General features: G+C 40.0%; 2 protein-coding genes across 6 annotated transcripts in view; one reads left to right on the top strand and one right to left on the bottom strand.

Annotated features, from left to right (window-relative positions):
* Positions 1-730: 730 nt before the first annotated feature.
* On the bottom strand, positions 731-12,335 carry dync2i1 (dynein 2 intermediate chain 1). 2 transcript variants are annotated; one of them, XM_085171847.1, is made up of 23 exons: positions 12,147-12,335; positions 11,866-11,919; positions 11,098-11,764; positions 10,954-11,021; positions 10,589-10,855; positions 10,416-10,481; positions 9,550-9,603; positions 9,077-9,305; positions 8,836-8,938; positions 8,553-8,682; positions 8,347-8,458; positions 8,170-8,264; positions 7,956-8,085; positions 7,614-7,786; positions 6,427-6,589; positions 4,978-5,091; positions 4,169-4,230; positions 3,598-3,649; positions 3,432-3,492; positions 2,900-3,005; positions 2,665-2,796; positions 1,302-1,525; positions 731-1,210 (listed from the first exon to the last, which is right to left on the bottom strand). In XM_085171847.1, exons 1-23 carry the CDS (start codon positions 12,159-12,161, stop codon positions 1,036-1,038), a joined length of 3,252 nt encoding a protein of 1,083 aa, XP_085027973.1. In that variant the 5' UTR covers positions 12,162-12,335; the 3' UTR covers positions 731-1,035. The 2 variants fall into 2 exon arrangements, with proteins under 2 accessions (XP_085027973.1, XP_085027974.1); XM_085171848.1 differs by lacking the exon at positions 10,416-10,481.
* A 439-nt stretch (positions 12,336-12,774) lies between these two features.
* The window catches only part of esyt2b (extended synaptotagmin-like protein 2b), a 42,756-nt gene continuing 36,025 nt past the window's right edge, over positions 12,775-19,505 (top strand). For 2 of the 4 annotated variants that reach the window (XM_085171850.1, XM_085171852.1), the window contains exon 1: positions 12,776-13,480. In XM_085171850.1, the coding sequence (XP_085027976.1) occupies positions 13,079-13,480 (402 nt within the window). In that variant the 5' untranslated portion in view covers positions 12,776-13,078. Of the gene's footprint in view, positions 13,481-19,505 lie in introns of all 4 variants that reach the window. The other 2 variants (XM_085171849.1, XM_085171851.1) reach the window with 2 other exon arrangements.

Below are 19,505 nucleotides of genomic sequence, written 5' to 3'. Positions count from 1 at the left end.
CTGCTTTCACTTGTAGAGCCAGACTAATACTGCTTATACAGATATTTACTGATTAAAAAGTATAGCTGCCAATATTGTTAAAATCCTAACATATAATTACATAAGTAGCGTAGAGAGTGTGGTGCTCTGTGGTGTGTTTTTTAGAGGTCCTGTGCAGTATCTTAGCTGTTCCTAGACTGCACACTTCGAGAAAGAGACCTCTGATGTTGTGCCTGGAATTTGTGGGAGTCACTTTTCCAGTTTGGGGGTTACAGCCGCTAATGTTTCTATCTATGATGCCACTATATCATGTTGATTAACCGGAAGCTGTTTGTCTTGAGTCCCAGACAACCTTAACCCTGTTGTTCTCAACCACTGTGTGGTGTCTCCCATCAGGACTTGGTGACTTCTAATTTTATTGATCGCAGCAGCAGTTTTTAGACTTAGCTATGATCATTTTTACTACTTTTAAGTTGATATTTTGGAAATAATATTTTCAACAGAAAATTTACAACCAAATCAAAATATTGTGATTTTTTTTTTACATTATTTTCCTCTCGTACCCTTTCAAAAGCAAAAGAAACTTTTTATTATTAATTCATCTCAATTTTGCTTCTTAGCCAATTTTAATTTTTTTTTAGGATAAAATAAAATCAAATTTTAATTATTTGTTGGTTTCGTTTGTGTTTGCAGGAGGTTAAGCACTTCACTCTCCATGGGAAAAATTCACCAAACCATTCAACAAAACAAGCACAGCTATATATAGTTTATTATATAAAAAGAAACATCATAGAAATATTCCATGTAAACAAAAAGTACAAATATTTACATCAGCAAATGTGCATATGTTTTATATACTATATTTATGGTAATGAATGTGGAAGATCTTTGGTATTTAATTACATCCTTCTCACAACTATGTTAATTTTGTTTCAGTGCGTGGTGACATTGGCTCAAATAAAACAAAACAAAAAAATAGGACTTCTATTATAGAAAGTAACTGCAACAGAAAACAGGGTTATGAAATGACGTATTTGTTCTCACAAACAGCACATTTCAAAAGGCTTCAGTCGTCATTCTCTCCAACAGCTTCTCCTCTTCTGCAGTGCTGGACACAGTTAAACTTCTTTTGAAATACTGCATTTCGATTTTCCCTGACTCATGTGCCAGTGCTACTCCTGAATATGTGTTTTGTTTTCCAGATTGTCCAAACAAAGCCATGTCTGTCACCCTGACAATGGAAAAAATGAAAAAACAAACAAACACATAAGACAAATATAAACTAATTTGCTTAATTATCACTTGCATGTGTGTGGCATTACCTGTCAGCACTCATTCTCTCAGTGACCACAGGCTGTGTGTCATCTTTCAACAGGTCCCATATGTGGAGGTTACATGCAGCATCAAGTACGCAGAAGACCGTCGCTCTGGTCTGGGCCCACTGCAGGGAGACCACCGGTTCGCCAGCTGTACTGTTCTTCCACTGTGCCACAGGCTGCTCATGGCTGACTGCATGCAGCCTGATGCTGCCATTGCCACAACCCACCTGAAACAAGGACAGAGAATATTTGAAATATACCCTTTCGAGGCTACAGTGGTATAAATCTCCATGGTTTTGTTTCTTGAGTCTTTGCATGCCATTCCTTTGAAACTCCAAACTTTTCTTTTCTCTATAAAAACTAGTCACTCAACATATTCAGTTACTCACCCACCATTTTTTTCTTTATACAAACTATACAACTATACAGTTCTAGTCAGTTTTATGTATATATTAGGGCTGTGCGATATGACCAAAATCTCATATCCCGATATAAGAATTCTATCGTCCCGATAATGATATAAATCACAAAAATGTAACATTTTCTGTAAATTCTGTGAATCTCGGGCAGCTCGTCTTGCGGGAAGTGTTTCCAGCTGCGCGTCATGTAGCTGCAGTCGAGTGTTTTAACCGATGCATGAAACGATACATTTTTAGACATAAGTTGTAAAGGCCGCCGTTTTCTTTGTGAGTATTTATTACACGGCGTGCTGCGGGGAAAAGCCTGTTCCAACGTTTGAGGATAAGGTTTATTTTTTAGCACCTGGCGGCTCTTTTTTACTTCTCATCCGTAAATAATCTGCTCTTTCACGTGATTCAGTTTATTTTGAAAAGTCTCAACAGGAGCTTTATTGTGAAAGGTTTATGTGGAACATAAACAAGCGGACACGCGATGCTGTTACCGTAGTTGTTGCTAACCACAACGCATAAAAACAGGCGCTTGTCCGTCCGTAGTGTGGTCTCTTATTAAATATAAGAGAAAGAGAGAACTTTAATAAATTAATATAGCCACTACAGTGACCATCAAAACGATGAAAAAAATATTGCCGTAAACAGTTTATTTTGCGACACCACGAAACAAACATAGCGTAAAATGAAACGATAGACGTTTTTATATCGTCATCCGATATATATCAAACAGCCCTAGTATATATAGCACTAAATCACAACCAGAGTAGCTTCAAGGTGCTTTATATTGTAACGTAAAGACACTACAATAACAGGATGTGTTCATTTTTGAGCTTAAGAGCTGCAGGTACATTTCTTGTCCCTACTCCTTTTATCTAAGCTAATCTAAGCGGTCTTCTCACCTCTCAAATATGCATATTTCCCAAAATAGATGTGATGTAAATAAGCATGACTCTCACCAAGAACAAGTGTGGTCTGAAGGGAGAAAAGTGGATTGAGGTGACATCGACAGGCTGCACTTCAACCTCCTGAAACCTGTAAAATTTGGGGGGTGCTTTCAAACCGTGACTCGTTCCATGGTGGACCAGCCCCTACACACAAGTCACATTAGTACACTTTCACTAAATATTACAGGAGTATAATTTTTTTTAATATTTGAGAGGATTCATTTGAAATTACATGAATTAAGCTCACCATGTTGGTGCCAATAAAGAAATGATTGGAGTCTGTTGGAAGGAATTTTAAAAGCAGCGTGTGCAGCGGCCCTGTTTTAACTACATCTCGCGGTGACCCCCTGAGACTTTGGAAAGAGGCATAGAGGGGGGAAAAATAAAACAACAGGTCAGAAGTTAGATTACTCCCAAAAAACAACAACGGAACAAACTGGAAGACAACACTGCATCACATTGGTGGGCCATATGGGGAAGTTGCTGTCTGTATGTGCAAGAGATTGGCAAGAGACAATAAAGTAAATACTTCAGTTAAGACAGAGTGATGTCTGAGGTTTTCCTCACCACACCTCTCTGTGTAACACATGTATAAGAGGGCAGGTATGTTTCCATCAAATGTTGAGGTGACAAAATCAAGAGCATGCAGCATGTAACAAACAGGATCGAGTGGCTACAACATAACAGCTGTGTTCCACTGGGCCAAGACTCTGCGGTGTATTTTAAGCCCTGTGGCTGCCAGTGACAGATGATCGTCATGAGCCATTTATCAATCTCACCTCTCAGCAGCGATGACGGACGAGCTGTGAAGCAACTTCACTTTGCCGCCAGGCCGGAGGCCTGCAAGAGGGGAGAGGGGAAAAAAAAGAAAGAAGCAGGTCTAAAAGCAATGCCACATGTGTGAGAAAGGTGAGCCCACTCAAAGAAATACTGTGACTGCGTTACCCAGATCTGTTGGAGAGCCTGCCTCGTTGCCTTTTGGGAGCTCTACCACCACCTAAAGGACACATGGGAGAAATCATGACAGGCAATTCACATTTTTACGGTGCAGCTGTCCTCAAACTTCAGAAACCGATCCCCCTACCACTGAGTTAAAATGATAGGAAACAAGTGGTAAAAAAGCTGAATTTTAGTGAACTGAAGATAAGAAACAATAGAAACAACAAAAACTTTTCCCCACAAAAATCTCATTAATTACACTTAGTTTAGCACATGTTTTCTTTTGGTCATTGTACCACCCATCTGCCCTGCAGTGACTCTTTTATGAGTATAAAACAGATGTAGAATCATTGGAACAATGAATACTTATGGACATATTGGATATCCTGGAGGAATGCAAGTCACAATGAATCTAAAATAACATCAGTAATCCTCAGTGGGCTTTCCAAACTTTCCAATTCATGTATCTCTCTCCATGACCTCTCTTAATAAAATCCACTCCCAACTCCTGCTCCTTGTAAAGAAAAAAAAAACATACATGTAAAATATGTACAATCTACTTAGTTGCTCAACCTACCCAAAAATTTAAAATTCCACTTTCATCCAAAGAAGCCAGCTGGAATGACAGTCCTGATGACTCTACAATTGGAAAAGAACATCATTTAATTAAATAAACAGTACTACATACATTTCTGTATGTCTTGCTTCCAAGGAGCCACACTTTGTTGTAATGTTTTTAAAGTGCAATAGGCTCCAGGTTTTTCTGAAGGACAGCTTTTCTTTGGATATTGGCTGCTTTCTCACTCATTTTCAGTCCAGTACTTGTCCCAGTACTGACCCTTTTCAGAGGATTTTTTTTGCTTGCTTAGCCAGTTAGCCCTGACCTATGAATCACAGAAGCATAAAAAGACTCCGAACTCAATGGATCAACTGGCCTTGTGTCTACACATAACAGAAAACTTAGCAAAGAACCATTTTTAATTGTTAATTAGTTACTTTGTTAGTAGCTGCCTATCAGAAAAACACACAGTGTCCCCATTTCTCTAGCCGAATCTATGACAAATTCTAAAGATAACACAGTTTGACAGGTATAACATAGTATTTTTCCACCAACAAAGTGATCAATAAGGTGATTGCTGTAGCTTCATTAGAAATGGTCTAAGCAAAGCTGCTGTCAAGAAGCCATTCTTAAGGAAGAGAAACATGGATACATGGCTGGGGTATGCCTTGTCTCTGAGTAAATATTCATATGAATATTGACTTTCAAGCTCATTAGAATTGTGCTAATCGCTGCAACTATTTTCCATTTTTCTGGCAAAATATGAAGAAACATGAATGGCAGAAAACATATAGCAACATTCACACCTCTGGTTAATCATTTCATACCTTCCTCGGATGCCAACAGTGGAACGTCTGCCCTCAGCTCCCCTGCTAGTGCAGAGGGGACAACTTCTACAGAGGTCACAGATGACAAATGGCCTGAGGCAGCCAACACTGCATCTGTGTTGAAAAGGTGACAAATAAGAAGATAGCTGCGCAACTCGAGTTCAAAAACCAAAGCAAAAAACAATCAGCCTCTCAAGTTTATGTGAGAGAGGGCAGGGGAGTGCTGACATTCATTTTTCCTTAGGTCGGGTGCAAAAAGTGAAATTTGTGTCACTATGTAAGTTCAAAGGGATTTCTATTCTTAAAATAAATAGATGAATAACAGTCTGAAAACAAATGTTAGGTGTAAGAGGAAAGAAAGAAAAATGCTTTTTTATATGTTTGGCACTAGGAGCAGAGGAGCAATTTCCCTACGGGGACTAACACATACACATTATTATACATTATTAGGGCTGCCACGATTAGTCGACTAGTCACGATTACTAATTACTGATTTAATAGTCGATGCCTCGTTTGAAGCTTTGTAAGATCCCAAAAGATGCAGGAATAAGTAGTAGGGTTTAAGAGTGTAATAACGGACTGAAACAGAAGATGACAGCACTGCATGTACAAGGATGCCAGCTGCCGTTAAACCCCGAAGAAGAAGAAGCTGTCCCAGAATTCATAGCGCAGCCCAGCTCAATTTCCAACAATGGCGGCAGCTAGTTAGTTTTAATAGTACTCTTATTATTATTTCTGGGTCACAAAATAAACGTTTAACATATTTTCAGGCGAGAATGTAGCTGTGTAAACCTCAAATATCTGCTCAGTTTATCAAGACACCACATATTTTCAAAAGCGCTCCTACGTTTTCGGAGACGTCTGTTACCCACTAGCTCGATAGTTAGTCGGGGGCAAGGCTCATTAGAGCCCGTGAGAACACCGGACTCCCGGCAAATCGTTTTCAAACCCACTGCCGTCTTTCGCTACTCAGGTTAAATATATATAAGTCACTTAGATAACTTAAAAATGTTATTGTTTGGCTTTTTTTTAGTATTTTATTTGTTCCTGAGTAAATCGGTTTGGCTGAGATTAAAGTTATAATTTTTACACAGCTGAATAAACATCAAGCAGACAACTGATTATCAGAAATGTGAGATGCTCCAGAATATACTCCGGCGCCCCGTTATATTTTAGATAGCAAGGAGTTTATTAAACTTCACCGAAACAATCTGCAAATTTCATTAAAATTTAATAAACTATCATCTTGTCTTTATTTTTAGTTAGCGCATACCTTAAACACTTCAAGCTGTAAGCTAATGATAGTTATATAAGAGCAGATGCATGCTGGTGCAATAAGCTGTACGTTGTACGTCCAATGGATGCATGATCTGATTAGTCGACTATCAAAATAATTGTTTGTGGCAGCCCTATTTGGCACAGCTGGAATTTAATTCTTTGCTGACATACCAGTGGAGAAGGTAGGCTGCCTGAATGTCCACTCTTCCTCCCCCATCTTTAAGCTATAGTGGTTACTAGACTGCTCCCTAAGGTCCCACAGCACCACAGAGCCGACTGATGTGCCTGCAAACACCAGCGTGACCTTTCCAGGGCTGAAACAGCAACACTGGATCTGGAACAAAGAAAACAACAGGGGATTAGTGTAGATGTTAGAGGTTCACTGGCTTTGGTTTCACTAAGAAGCGATATGCCAAGTCCACAAATAACATCAGCTGCACTTAAAAGGACAGATTCACATTCCTCATTAGAGCTGAAGTAAATATTGCCATTTAGACACGTAAGGACAAATCAAATGTTTATTTTCCATCCTTACGGTCTTTTCATAATATTGCAAATAATGTTTGATGGAGGCTTTACAGATTTTTCTAATGAAAAAGTATCATGTTAAACAACTACGGGGTTTGTGTTTGATCATTTACAACAAGATTGTACATGCTGAGGAAGTTTAACCAAATTTGAAGTTAATGTGAGACAGATGTTTATGTGGGACAATGTGCAGACAAAAGAGAGTTATAGGTTTCCTCACATCGATTAGAAAAGTAAAGGTCATGCAGTGTTAACTTTTGAACGTAGTGGGACGAGGGTCACCTAAGAAGGAGGAACAATTACAACAAGCAATTACCCTTCTGACGTGACCAACATGTAAGACAAGCCTGATTTGATTGCTGATTTCTGGAGGGCAAACAAAGCACTGATGCTTCTCACTGAATTTCAAGACTGATTAGGCTGCTCTGATTAAGTGATGCAGAAAATAGCTACAGTTTAACGCAGCTTAATTTTTATTCATGATAAACAACAATGCTCTGGAGAGCAAATAAATAGAGCCTGACTGACACAGGATTTTTAAGACTGATACCGATTTGTTGATTTCAAATCTGATATTCCAAAATATCATATGATATTTTTTTCTTTCTCTCAGGGACATAAAACATGAACCATTTTTTTTCTGCCACTGAATTTTTTTTTCCATTTAAAATTTCAGGTTATTTTCTCAATTGTACATTATTTTTTTCAGAAGTGTTTCTCTCATGTCTGATATTACTTTTTAAATATCCACTTTGCAATTGGCTAACAATTGGCTGATACCAAACTCTAGAAATGGTATAAAACTGAATACTAGAAGTTGTAAATGTCACCTCAGACTCATAAACAAGGATCTTCTGAGGCCTGGATGGCTCCCAGATGTTCCAGATGCAGATGATGGTACAGCTGTCAAGATGCTTGGCGCTGGGTTTAGTCGTGGGCATGTGAACTGACAGCATGGTGTGCTTTTGGACCTGAGAAAAGTGCAGCATGCTAATCTGGCGATCTGCAATTGACAAGACAAAACATGAACATCTAATAGGAAGAACTGTCTGAGTTTTTGAGAGGCTGCTACTGCTGCCACAGAGGACAAGTAACAACTAACAAACTAGCAATGAGAATAGAGCAAGATACAAGTAAAAAACAAAATGAGTTTCTCTGGTTGGAGTTTGTACCATAAAGAAAAGGCAACTCAGTGATGAGCTGTAAACTTCCATCGCTGAAAGACAACGTGTCTGACTGAGTGCTCAGTTTCTCCAGGGATTTTCTCTCAGCTTGATCCTCTTCCAGCAGGACAACCATGACCTTGATTTGGAATGACACCAGTGAGAACTAACAACAAGACAAAAAGTTCTTCATGCATACACTTCTAACAAATAGTTTAAAGACCTGTGAGGCTGAGCGAAGAAATGATGCCAGACGCTGTGAATCATAGTTCATTTCACTTCTTTGTTTGTCTCCTGCTTCCTTAGAGAGGTTTGGATCTGTCAGTGCAGGGAAATTCTATTAATAAACTCACCATATAGCCTACACACTTAACTTATCAGAAGCGTATTGTTTTATTACCCCCACATGCTCCACTGCGCTCCGGAGGATGCTGCGTCCACTTCTCAGACATCTCTATTTCCTCTGTCTGGACGTCTCGATCTGTGTTATCCTCATTACACTGAACGTAAGCCTAGAAGAGAAGACGATCTCACGTGTTATAAAGACATATGCAGTTTCTCTTTATAATTTGGATTAAGAAGTAGACAACAGAAATAATCGCTAACCTGTTTAGTGTTTGCGTTTCCAAAGTTTCTGATGTACATGTCATACTCATTGACCGGCGGCAGATCCAAAAGGGAGAAAGTCATGGAAAAATCCAGATCGATTAAACGAAGCAGCTCTGTACTTCTCTTCCTGTTGTCAGCAACAAATATACATTCAAGGTTTAATTAAATAATAAACACACTGTCAGGTTGCCAGAGGTTGCTTTATGCTTATGTGAAAAGTATTACTTAAGTGACCACAAGTGTCCATTTAACTTAATATGTTTTCTGCAAATAAACTTACTTTTGCTTACTGGCAACTTTCTTGCTGACTTCGCGTTGCTTTGCAGCTACAAAGTCGATAAACTTTCCGCGTTGGGAGGCTCTGCTCTGGATCTTTTCAGTGTCTGTAAACAGGGCAGTAATGATGACTTAAATCCAGGATAATCAAGCACAAAATACCCTGGATTTAACAGGAGTGTGCCTTTCAGTTATACACAAAGAAAAAAGCACACTTAGAACATTTATTGTGGGTAAGAATATACCTCTGGACCATTTAGGCCTCTCCTCCTCTTCTCTGCTCGTACTTTGTCTGGACTTCCGTCCAATTCTCTCATTCTCTTCATCCATGGCTCTCCGAATAGCTTCAATCTCCTTTCTCCGCTGTGCTGAAAGCTCCTCCTTTGCTTCACCCGCCTGTGGATGCAATGGCTCCTTCTTGTCCTCATCTTCATTAGTGCTCTCATTCAGTTCCTCAAAATCCTCTTCATAGTCCTTTAAATAGAGCATTCCCATTCATCACTGAGCACATGCAACGCGTTTTTATTTGAAACAAGAAAAATAACCACGATGAACAAAAACTAGATCCTAAAAGAAGAAATGTGAACCGACCACTCACCATTTTCTTACAATGTAAATCGATTAGAGCATGCCAAAGTAACACAAAAAGAAATGTGTAAACAACACTGAAATTAAAATCAAAACTGGCATATTTTGTAAGAGCAGCCTCTGTAATTACCTCAAAATCATCTTCATAATCCTGGTCAGCCAAATCTTCATCATTGACAACTTGCTGAAGTGATCAGAAAGCATAAAGTGGGAAAATCGTTTAAGAAACTTTGATTATTTGTGCACAGACTCATGTTGCTTTAACACCAATTTCCCAAACACTTGAATGCAATACTAATAATTTCCAAATAGTTAATGTATTTAAAGGTGGTTCGGTTAGAAAACATTCAAAGTTAAGCCCAATCAAAAAAAATGCAGATTCATTTTGAATTTGATGTCAGCAACATGTTTGAAAAAGGCTGAGAGCGGGCAACATGTGATAAGAGGGATAGTGACACATTTCACAACTGATCGTGTTGTCTGGCAAAAGGTCAGCACTGGATATAAAACCAGCACCACAGAGTGTCCAAATAGCTACCCTGTGTGTGGGCATACAATACAGGTCAACAATTTAACAACAGAAATGAAAACACGTGCATGAAGAAAAAATAGAGTGATATCTATGTGTCTGTGTTACATAGCTACAAATGGGAAATTCTGCTTAGTATATTTTATGTTTATTAGGAGAAATGATGCAACATAGTGGGAAACAGGTCTCTGTCTCTGCTTCTCTCGAATGCTCACTGTGAGCATTACAGACAAACCAGCTGCAGACTGAGCTTAAACCTGGTTTGTTCTCATGCAAGCACAGAAAGGTCAGGATGAGGGATTATACTCCACAAAGGGTGCCAAGACACAATATTCCTTAGGCTCAGTGAGTTATGAAATAAATGGAATAAGTAGAAACACACCCCTATGCTAAAAAAAAAAAAGTTAAAAGACATGCAAGAGTGCATTTGTTGCCTTTGAAGCCTATAACCAAACTGAGCATCTTACAGGCTCCTCTGTGTCTGATTCATGTTTCACAGCAGGTATCCACTGCTCAGAAACCAAGTCAACTTCCTATATTGTGAAAGGATAGAATGCAAGGAAAGGGTTTACAATCAGATAATCCATTCTATTGGATCAGCGTTGTGAGAGCTATGAGGGAAATTTACATGCAAACTAACCACATTCCTCTCATGACTCTTGCCAGATGATGATCTCTTGTCTCTGTGATCGTCTTCCTCCCTGTGCTTTCTCTCTTTGTGTTTCCTTTCCACGTCAGCTTCATGTTTGTGCCTTCTCTCCCTGTGTTTGTTGTCTGGGTCTTCTCCCTCTTTGTACCTTCTGTCTTTGGGTTTGTCCCTCTCAGCCAACTCTCTGTCAGCACGATGATGTCTGATCTCTTCCCCTCGATGCTCTCTGTATTCACTATCGTGCTTCTGTTTCTCCTCCTAAATAGCAGGAAAATCCCAGCAAGAGGGTCTATGTAATCAAAGCCATTCCTTAAAAATTCAAATACGCGAACATTAATATTACTGTGGAAGCTTACATGATGTCCTCTCTCTCTGTGCCTCCGTTCTCGCTCCTCTTTACGTTTTCTATGTTCTTCTTTATACTCTGAAATCAAAGACATTCAAACATTAAACATCTCATGGACATGCTACTCTAAATAGGCACACTCCTGTGTGTTTACCTCTGTCCTCTTTCTGTTCCAAATGCTTCATGTCTCTTTGTCTCTCTTCCTTGGCATTCCTTGTATCTTCATATTCATTTTGGTGTCTCTCCCTCTCCCGATGCTGATCTTTCTCCTCCCTGTGGTGCTGTTCTATCTGAGCTCCTCTTCCTTCCCTGCTTTCCTTGTGTCTTCTTCTATCCCCATCTTTCCTAAGTTCTCTGTCCTGCTCCTCTCTTTTTCTTTCCTTATTTACGTCATCCCTTCTTTTACTACGGTCTTCCTCCCTGTGTCTATCTCTGTCCCTTACCCTCTCTTTCTCCTTATCTCTGTGTCTTTCCTTATCCCTCTCCCTGTCATGTTTTTCCTCTAGGTCTCTTCTCTTCTCCTTATTTTCTCTGTAGTCATCACCATATTTCCTTACATCTACAAATCTCTCCCTTTCCCTTGTCTTCTCCCTTTCATTTCCTCTCTCAGCTCTCCTATCTTGTGAGCCCTCTTTCCTTCTGTCTCTTGTCCCTTCATCTCTTCTCTCTCTCCCTGTGCTCTCTCTTTCCCCGAGCCTCTCCTTCTCGCGTCTAGACTCCTTTTCTGGGTCCCTATGGCGTCTCTCAGTGGATTCTCCACCACGGTACCTTCTATCATAGCCATCGCGCCTCCTGGCATCGTCACCACCGCGTTCTTCCTCCTAGAATAAATAAATACAACCAATAAAAATACGATTAAATCATCTACTGTTGCATTTAATTGCTACAAATCGAGCTTGAATCAGAAAATCCTGCAACTTACCCTGATGTGTCTCCTCAGGTCTGCAGGTCTCCATGTGTCTTCCTTTGTTATTTTCTAAACAAACACGTTTCTTAAGGTTCATTTGATGACATTTTAATTGAAAGACACCATTTTATATAACTTGTATGATATCGAACCAGACCCATGTAAGTCAGCGGGATAACATTCACTCTTTGAGATAACGTTTAACAACATTCATAGCGAACACGACTTTTTCTACTAAAAATAAACACTTCTCAGTTTTGGCTCACACACGGTAAAGTCAGAGCTGAAGCACGTACCTTATCTGTGTACATGTTCTCATCGGCGCTTGTTTTTTTCTTGGTTGTCTTCAATCACCGAATATTAGCTCTTATTTTTGTAGAGACACCGCCATGATGGTTAAGACCCAGCGCGCAGGCGTAGTTTGCCGAATCCAAGGAGAACGCGTCACCTCGGCTTGACAACAGCCGTATCAATCCGCAGCAGAGAAATCGCTGAAATCAACAGCCAGTTGCCATGGCAGCGGCTGAAGATACTGTCCATACATTTTTGTTTTAGCGAAATATCTTAAGTTTTGGGCTTTAAACGATTATAACCGTTAGTTGTTTCGCCCTGTTATGTCTAGTTGTATGTGAGTTCATATTTCTATCAATAAAGACTGAGTAGCGATTTATCAGTGCTCATCATTTCGGGTTTAAGGGTAATACTGTACTAACAAGCTAGCGAGGCACTATTAAATGCATTTTTTTTTTTCAAATACAGCCAATGCATGATGCTATTTAAACATTTACTTTTAAGAATATCTGTTTCACTGGACCTTTACGCTTTCTAGGTGATAACAATGTAGTTGCCTCTAGTAAACACCAGATGGCGATGTCTTAGCTTTATACATAGCGCTAGAGACGCCGCTGGGATCGCACACAACTGGATGCTTGTGCGTTTTTGGAAATGGTCATACCCACCCTGTGTGGGCAGAGTAAGTAGAGCTGTGGACTGGACTATCTCAAGCAGAGCGATTTAATCAGAATGTCTTCGGGAGCTGCTCTTCAGAGTGGAAACTAAGACGGTGAACGACAGCGGTTCCTCCCGGGGCGATGGGCTGGTGTGCAGGTGAACTGACGTGAGAGCAGGATCCCCGTATGAAGACTGCTTTGGTCCGCTGGCACATGGGAGCTGTGACACTCCGCATTTTGACATTTTAAGGACACTCTCCTGAGGAGGCCACAGAGACATGTCAAGAGACAGCATGACAGATGTACGAGGAAGCCATTCACAAAACGCTAGCCCAGCTTTACCCAAAGAGAACGGGCACACTGCGCCGAGTCCACCTCAACCCAACTTTCCCCATCCCTCAGAGACGACCATACCCGACGATACCCCGGCGTCATCCACCAGCGAGCTGACCCAGACCTGGGTCCACTTTGCTAAGACATTTGTGCTCATTTTCCCCATTTACGCACTTGGTTATTTTGAGTTCAGTTTCAGCTGGCTGCTTATTGGACTTGTGATCTTTTTCTGGTGGAGGAGGAACACAGGAGGAAAGCAAAGCCGACTGAGCCGAGCAATAGCTTTCTTTGAGCAAGAGGAGCAAAGTGCCAAATGTGCTCTCACCACCTCTGATTTACCACCATGGGTAAGGCACAATTTGAATCAGAGCAGGACGAAGCTGTTTATCCCAACTGAGCCACTTCTATGAATAGGGCGTGTAGTATTGTTGTGAACAATATTTTTGAGCTTCCAAGAAAACACAATCAGCTGACAGGATCAGCAGAGCAGAGTTGAGCTGTAAAGCTGTGATGGGGCAGCTGTCTCCGCAGCAGTGACATTAGACCAGAGCCCCAGTCTAAATACAGCAGGGTACAATGGTAAACGAGACACCACGCTGGGAAGGAAACATGCCCACGGGGTCTCTGTTATTTTGGGATTCAGACTGGCTATGTCACTTGTAGTAAGTCATTCTATTTCTGCAGCACGTTATCTTGGCAAAATGTTAAGACAGAGCAGAGGTCGCTGCCCATCCTTGGGTTTAACAATTTAGGGTTTAATTTGGCAAACCAGTTTATAAACCAGTAAGAAGCTATACTAAATAATTTAGTATAGCTTCTTACTGTTATTCTAAATAATTTATATTTAGAAAAAAAAATCACAGGTTAATTCCAGGCTTTGGAAGAGGGCTAATTTTTTCACACATGGATTTTCTCACGACTAGTGCTTTTAGGGTTAGAAAGTCTCAACATTAAAGGTTGGGGTCACTTAAGAGAAATAATGTGACTGTGAGTAAACTTTGCATCTTCCATAAAACTCAAAAGGGGAAGAGAAATTTGCTTTACTGAACCCTCCTTTAGGACCCCAGAGAATCTGGGTGGTCCAGACCATTCATGTGAATTTGAGCCGTATTCTCTCAGCAAAAAAATGAAACTCAAATAAACTTTAAATTAAATGACTGAATAACTTGGAGGTCTTCAAAACTGAGACTTTCTGTATCTGACTCAGAGGAGGTTTGCGGCACAGCCTCGCTAAAAGTTAAAAGCCCATTCTGCTGACACACGGCTGAGGATGCATTGATGCCATTAAAGGGGGGTGGAGGAATTAGATGGGATGGAGGGAAAGCATCCCACTTAAAGGAAAGAGAAATTATTAAGTGGCTTCAGCACCCCCCTTGTTTTAAGTCTGTTCTTTATGAAACTGTGGTCATACCAGCAGCAGGATTGTGTCCTCATGGGAAATCAACATAGATCTTCTGGGGCTTCACAATGATTGACAACCTCCAGCCTGACAAGCTGAGCACATTTCACTGTTTCCAGTTATAGCTCTTAAATCTTGGCTGTTGCAGATTTCTCCCAACTACACATAAAAAGATGACATTTCTTTCACACTGTTGGGTTTTTTGTGCGTCCACACCCGAAAACAATTGCTAAAATGCACTTCTGCCAGTTCCAGTTTATCCAGCTTAGTTTATGTCCTGACCTGTATTTGTCCAGGGTGACTCAGTAGTCAGCTGGTGTGGCAGCTACTGACACTAAAAGTGTCTGTGGAAGCGTCACAACAGTTTTGCACATAGCTCTCAGCTAGATTTTACAGTCTGAGCGGCACAGACTGAACCAAGACTTTGAATGAAAAACCTTGAGCATTCAGGTGAAAATGGTTCTTCTTGTTTAAAAAGCATTTTGCTAGATGAAGAAAATGGTTATAAAATGAAAGGTAAATGCATTAATATTTGGTGAGGCCCAAGGACTGTACATAAAAGATGGACTGTTATGGCACCTGGAGCTGAATATTTTAGCCTTCATGTAGAGCTCATTATTATTGGCATTAGTCATTAATATCTGATATAAACAATATTCTTAGTTTTTAGGAATAATGAAAAAATCTTTTCACACATAGACCGCCATTCAGGGTGGTGATGTCATTGCGTTGATGTATCTGTTCAGCTATTTCATTTTGTAACAGAGCATAATGAGGAAAACATACCAGACATGAATCAAAACTTTATATCAAGATGAAGATAAAAAAGCAAGAGCGTCAGCTATTAGAGGTCAGCAAATAGATCGCCCTGTCTTCTTCTACTTCTTTATAGAGATTAGCATCAACTGCCATTATATAGTCCTTGCTTTTTACTCCAAGGTAGTTTCATTCTCATTGTTGTAAACAATGGCCATTATTCCTAGCTTGCGCGAACCTGCTGACATGCGACGCATCTCTATCTGTCTGAGCCACGGAATCAGATTTAATTGGAAAACACCGAACACGTGTGCACTGCTGAGGTGATTGAACTGGCAGATAGTCACCTTGGTTCAGTGTCAGAGAAGATGGCTTGCTGCCCAGCTGGATTTCTCAAAGCAATTTTGACTTGCTATCAGGCTACTTATGGGAGAAAATGGGTGACACTGTGCTTTGGTTTGCTCTTTTAAATGGACCTAATGCATCAGGAGTGCAAAGAACACAGATCTCAGGATTTTGAAAGTTGTTGATTTCCACAAGCATGTTCTGCACCTCTTTTTGTCAGCAGGAATACCGTGAAGACTATTATCGCCTGCCTTGTTTCCGTTGCAGTGGAAAAAAACAAAAGCAGCACGCTGTGGCATTTATTTCATGCTTAGAATACTTTAGCTTGTTAGAAAAAGTAATGTAGCTCTGAACTGCCACCGGTTTACATCACTGACCTTGAATGCATTGCTTATGCCTTTTTAAATCAAATTATCCTTTTAAAATTGAGGGTTTTTATAACAATTCCAGTATATCATGTGTTTTTTATGATGTTGTTTAGTAGTGGAGCGCATTTAAACTATATTAAGACCCACAAGTTGAAATAATTAGTGTGTGTTTTCAACAAATGAGGGAGTTATTAAAGAAAAGAAGGGAATATAAGCTGTAAATTAAAAACTGCAAACATATTTATTGCATTGTTGAAGTTGGCCAGTGAATATTACAGGCACAGAACTGTACTACAGCTGCAGTAGATATAGTCATGTTTTCCTTGAACCTTGTGGTCACAGTTTATTTGTACAGTTTGATTTCTCTGATCTTACATAGCAGCAGTGAAAGAGCAATATGTGCTGTACAAACTGAGATGAACCTTAGGTGCATGGAGGTGTCGTTCAGAGGGCTCAGATTGTCTGCATTATATGAGACCATAACCCTTTAAGACCTACCATAGAACCAAGTCCGCCAGAGCTTATATTATATTTTTGTATATTTGTAGTGCCATTCAATACAACCATTATAGCCCAAATTTTAATAATATGTATGCATTAAGTGCATAGTAATTACATAAATTGCAAAAAAGTGAAATAAACTACAAAAAAATTGAAAATCGCTTTTGTTTTTTTTAACATATATTTCTAGTTAGTAGAAATTTAAGAAGCTTATCCCTCAAAACTGCAAATACAAAAAAGTTACACAAAATAGTTTTCCATCACAGGAAATTTATTTTGAGTGTCTTTATAGTTTTATTTTTGAAATACACCAATTTTTATATACTGCAGGAAAAATGAAAATAAATATTATGATGCAAATTTGCAAAAAAAAACCCAGCATATGCATCAAAATAAACTATTTCCAGCAGTGCAATTTGAGTTCTAAGCATCCCAGAAATGATACAGAAAGTCATAAAGTCAAACATAACTTTTAAAAACACCAGTATAGCTCATAAGGCCCTGAAGGTAAAAAAACGACATTTCCGCAAAATGACGTCACTTCCGGTTTCAGGCAGGTCATGGCGGACATGCGATAGATCGCGCTGATGGAGGTAGGAAGTGTTACGAACAGGTGATCAGATTGGCTTTAAAGGGTTAACATGCACCTTCTGCCAGGGATGATCTGATATCCTCGTGTTGGTGTTGTTCCCAGATCATCATGAAAATGTTGTTCCAGGTTCAACATTGCAAGTGACCAATCACATTATTGTGACGTTATTCTTTTGCGCACCAACCCATTCGTGCATTTATGAAATTCCAATGTTGCAAGGACAATATCAATTCTGCTTAGCGTTTATTAAAGGGTAAGGGTTAGGGTCAGGGTTAGGGTCCGTTGATCGGCGGACAAAGGCGGTTTCTCGCAGCTTAAATACAGTTTTTTGTTTTACGCCGGTTTTTCCCGAAGTCGCAAAAGTATGACATCACAACATTCTGATTGGTCACTTGCAATGTTGATCCTGGAACAACCTTTAGTATGATGATCTGGGAACAACACCAACACGAGGATATCAGATCGTGCTTCTGCCAGAGGATGGCATTACTTGGCTGAAATCCTGATACCATATCAGCTGAATTAAACCCTATTTCTGCTGCTGACATTGTGTTTAGACTTTAATATTTTCCTGTGTTATTAGCTGCAGGACGTGTTTTCCTTCAGGACGTGAGCACCTCTCTGACTCAGCGAGCCATGATAAGCAGTCTGAAGACAGTTTTCAATTCAATTCAATTTCAATTCAATTTTATTTATATAGCGCCAAATCACAACAAAAGTCGCCTCAAGGCGCTTCATAGATACAGAGAAAAACCCAACAATCATATGACCCCCTATGAGCAAGCACTTTGGCGACAGTGGGAAGGAAAAACTCCCTTTTAACAGGAAGAAACCTCCGGCAGAACCAGGCTCAGGGAGGGGCGGCCATCTGCTGCGACCGGTTGGGGTGAGAGAAGGAAGACAGGATAAAAGACATGCTGTGGAAGAGAGACAGAGATTAATAACAGATACGATTCAATACAGAGAGGTCTGTTAATACATAGTGAGCGAGAAAGGTGACTGGAAAGGAAAAACTCAATGCATCATGGGAATCCCCCGGCAGCCTACATCTATTGCAGCATAACTAAGGGAGGATTCAGGGTCACCTGGTCCAGCCCTAACTATATGCTTTAGCAAAAAGGAAAGTTTTAAGCCTAATCTTAAAAGTAGAGATAGTGTCTGTCTCCCGAATCCAAACTGGAAGCTGGTTCCACAGAAGAGGGGCCTGAAAACTGAAGGCTTTCCCTCCCATTCTACTTTTAAATACTCTAGGAACAACAAGTAGGCCTGCAGAGCGGGAGCGAAGTGCTCTAATAGGGTGATATGGTACTACAAGGTCATTAAGATAAGATGGGGCCTGATTATTTAAGACCTTGTATGTGAGGAGCAGGATTTTGAATTCAATTCTGGATTTAACAGGAAGCCAATGACGGGAAGCCAAAACAGGAGAAATATGCTCTCTCTTTCTAGTCCCTGTCAGTACTCTTGCTGCAGCATTTTGGATTAGCTGAAGGCTTTTCAGTGAGTTTTTTGGACATCCTGATAATAATGAATTGCAGTAGTCCAGCCTGGAAGTAATAAATGCATGAACTAGTTTTTCAGCGTCACTCTGAGACAGGATATTTCTAATTTTAGAGATGTTGCGCAAATGGAAGAACGCAGTCTTACATATTTGTTTAATATGTGCGTTGAAGGACATATCCTGGTCAAAAATGACTCCAAGGTTCCTCACAGTGTTACTGGAGGCCAAGGTAATGCCATCCAGAGTAAGAATCTGGTTAGATACCATATTTCTAAGCTTTTCAGCGCCGAGTACAATGACCTCAGTTTTATCTGAGTTAAGAAGCAGAAAGTTAGTGGCCATCCAAGTCTTTATGTCTTTAAGACATTCCTGCAGTTTAACTAATTGGTGTGTGTTATCTGGCTTCATGGACAGATAGAGCTGGGTGTCATCTGCATAGCAGTGAAAATGTATGCTATGTCTTCTAATGATGCTGCCTAGGGGAAGCATGTATAATGTAAACAGAATTGGTCCTAGCACTGAACCCTGTGGAACTCCATAATTAACCTCAGTGTGTGAAGAGGACTCTCCATTTACATGCACAAATTGGAGTCTATTAGATAGATATGATACAAACCACTGCAGTGCAATACCTGTAATACCTACAGTGAGAATAACCATCTTTTATTCAAAACCCAGGCAAATTGTTAATTTTGTCTTTAAGAGGCAGGGCTCAGCGACTCTTTGGCATAACACGAAATAATTAAGTTATGTTTCCCTGATTCTTGCTCAGCGCTTAAAAGGAAACATTTGTTGTGAAGTGACTCATCATTACCTCACCTACATTTGTGAATGAGGTCACTGTGTCAGGGGTATTAATGAGGTTTTTTCCAGCATCTCCTCCACAGGATTATATTATTTCTGGAATCTT

The sequence above is a fragment of the Neolamprologus multifasciatus genome, chromosome 9, assembly GCF_963576455.1.
Source record: "Neolamprologus multifasciatus chromosome 9, fNeoMul1.2, whole genome shotgun sequence".
Lineage (NCBI taxonomy): Eukaryota > Metazoa > Chordata > Actinopteri > Cichliformes > Cichlidae > Neolamprologus > Neolamprologus multifasciatus.
This window is presented reverse-complemented; position numbering and strand designations above follow the sequence as displayed.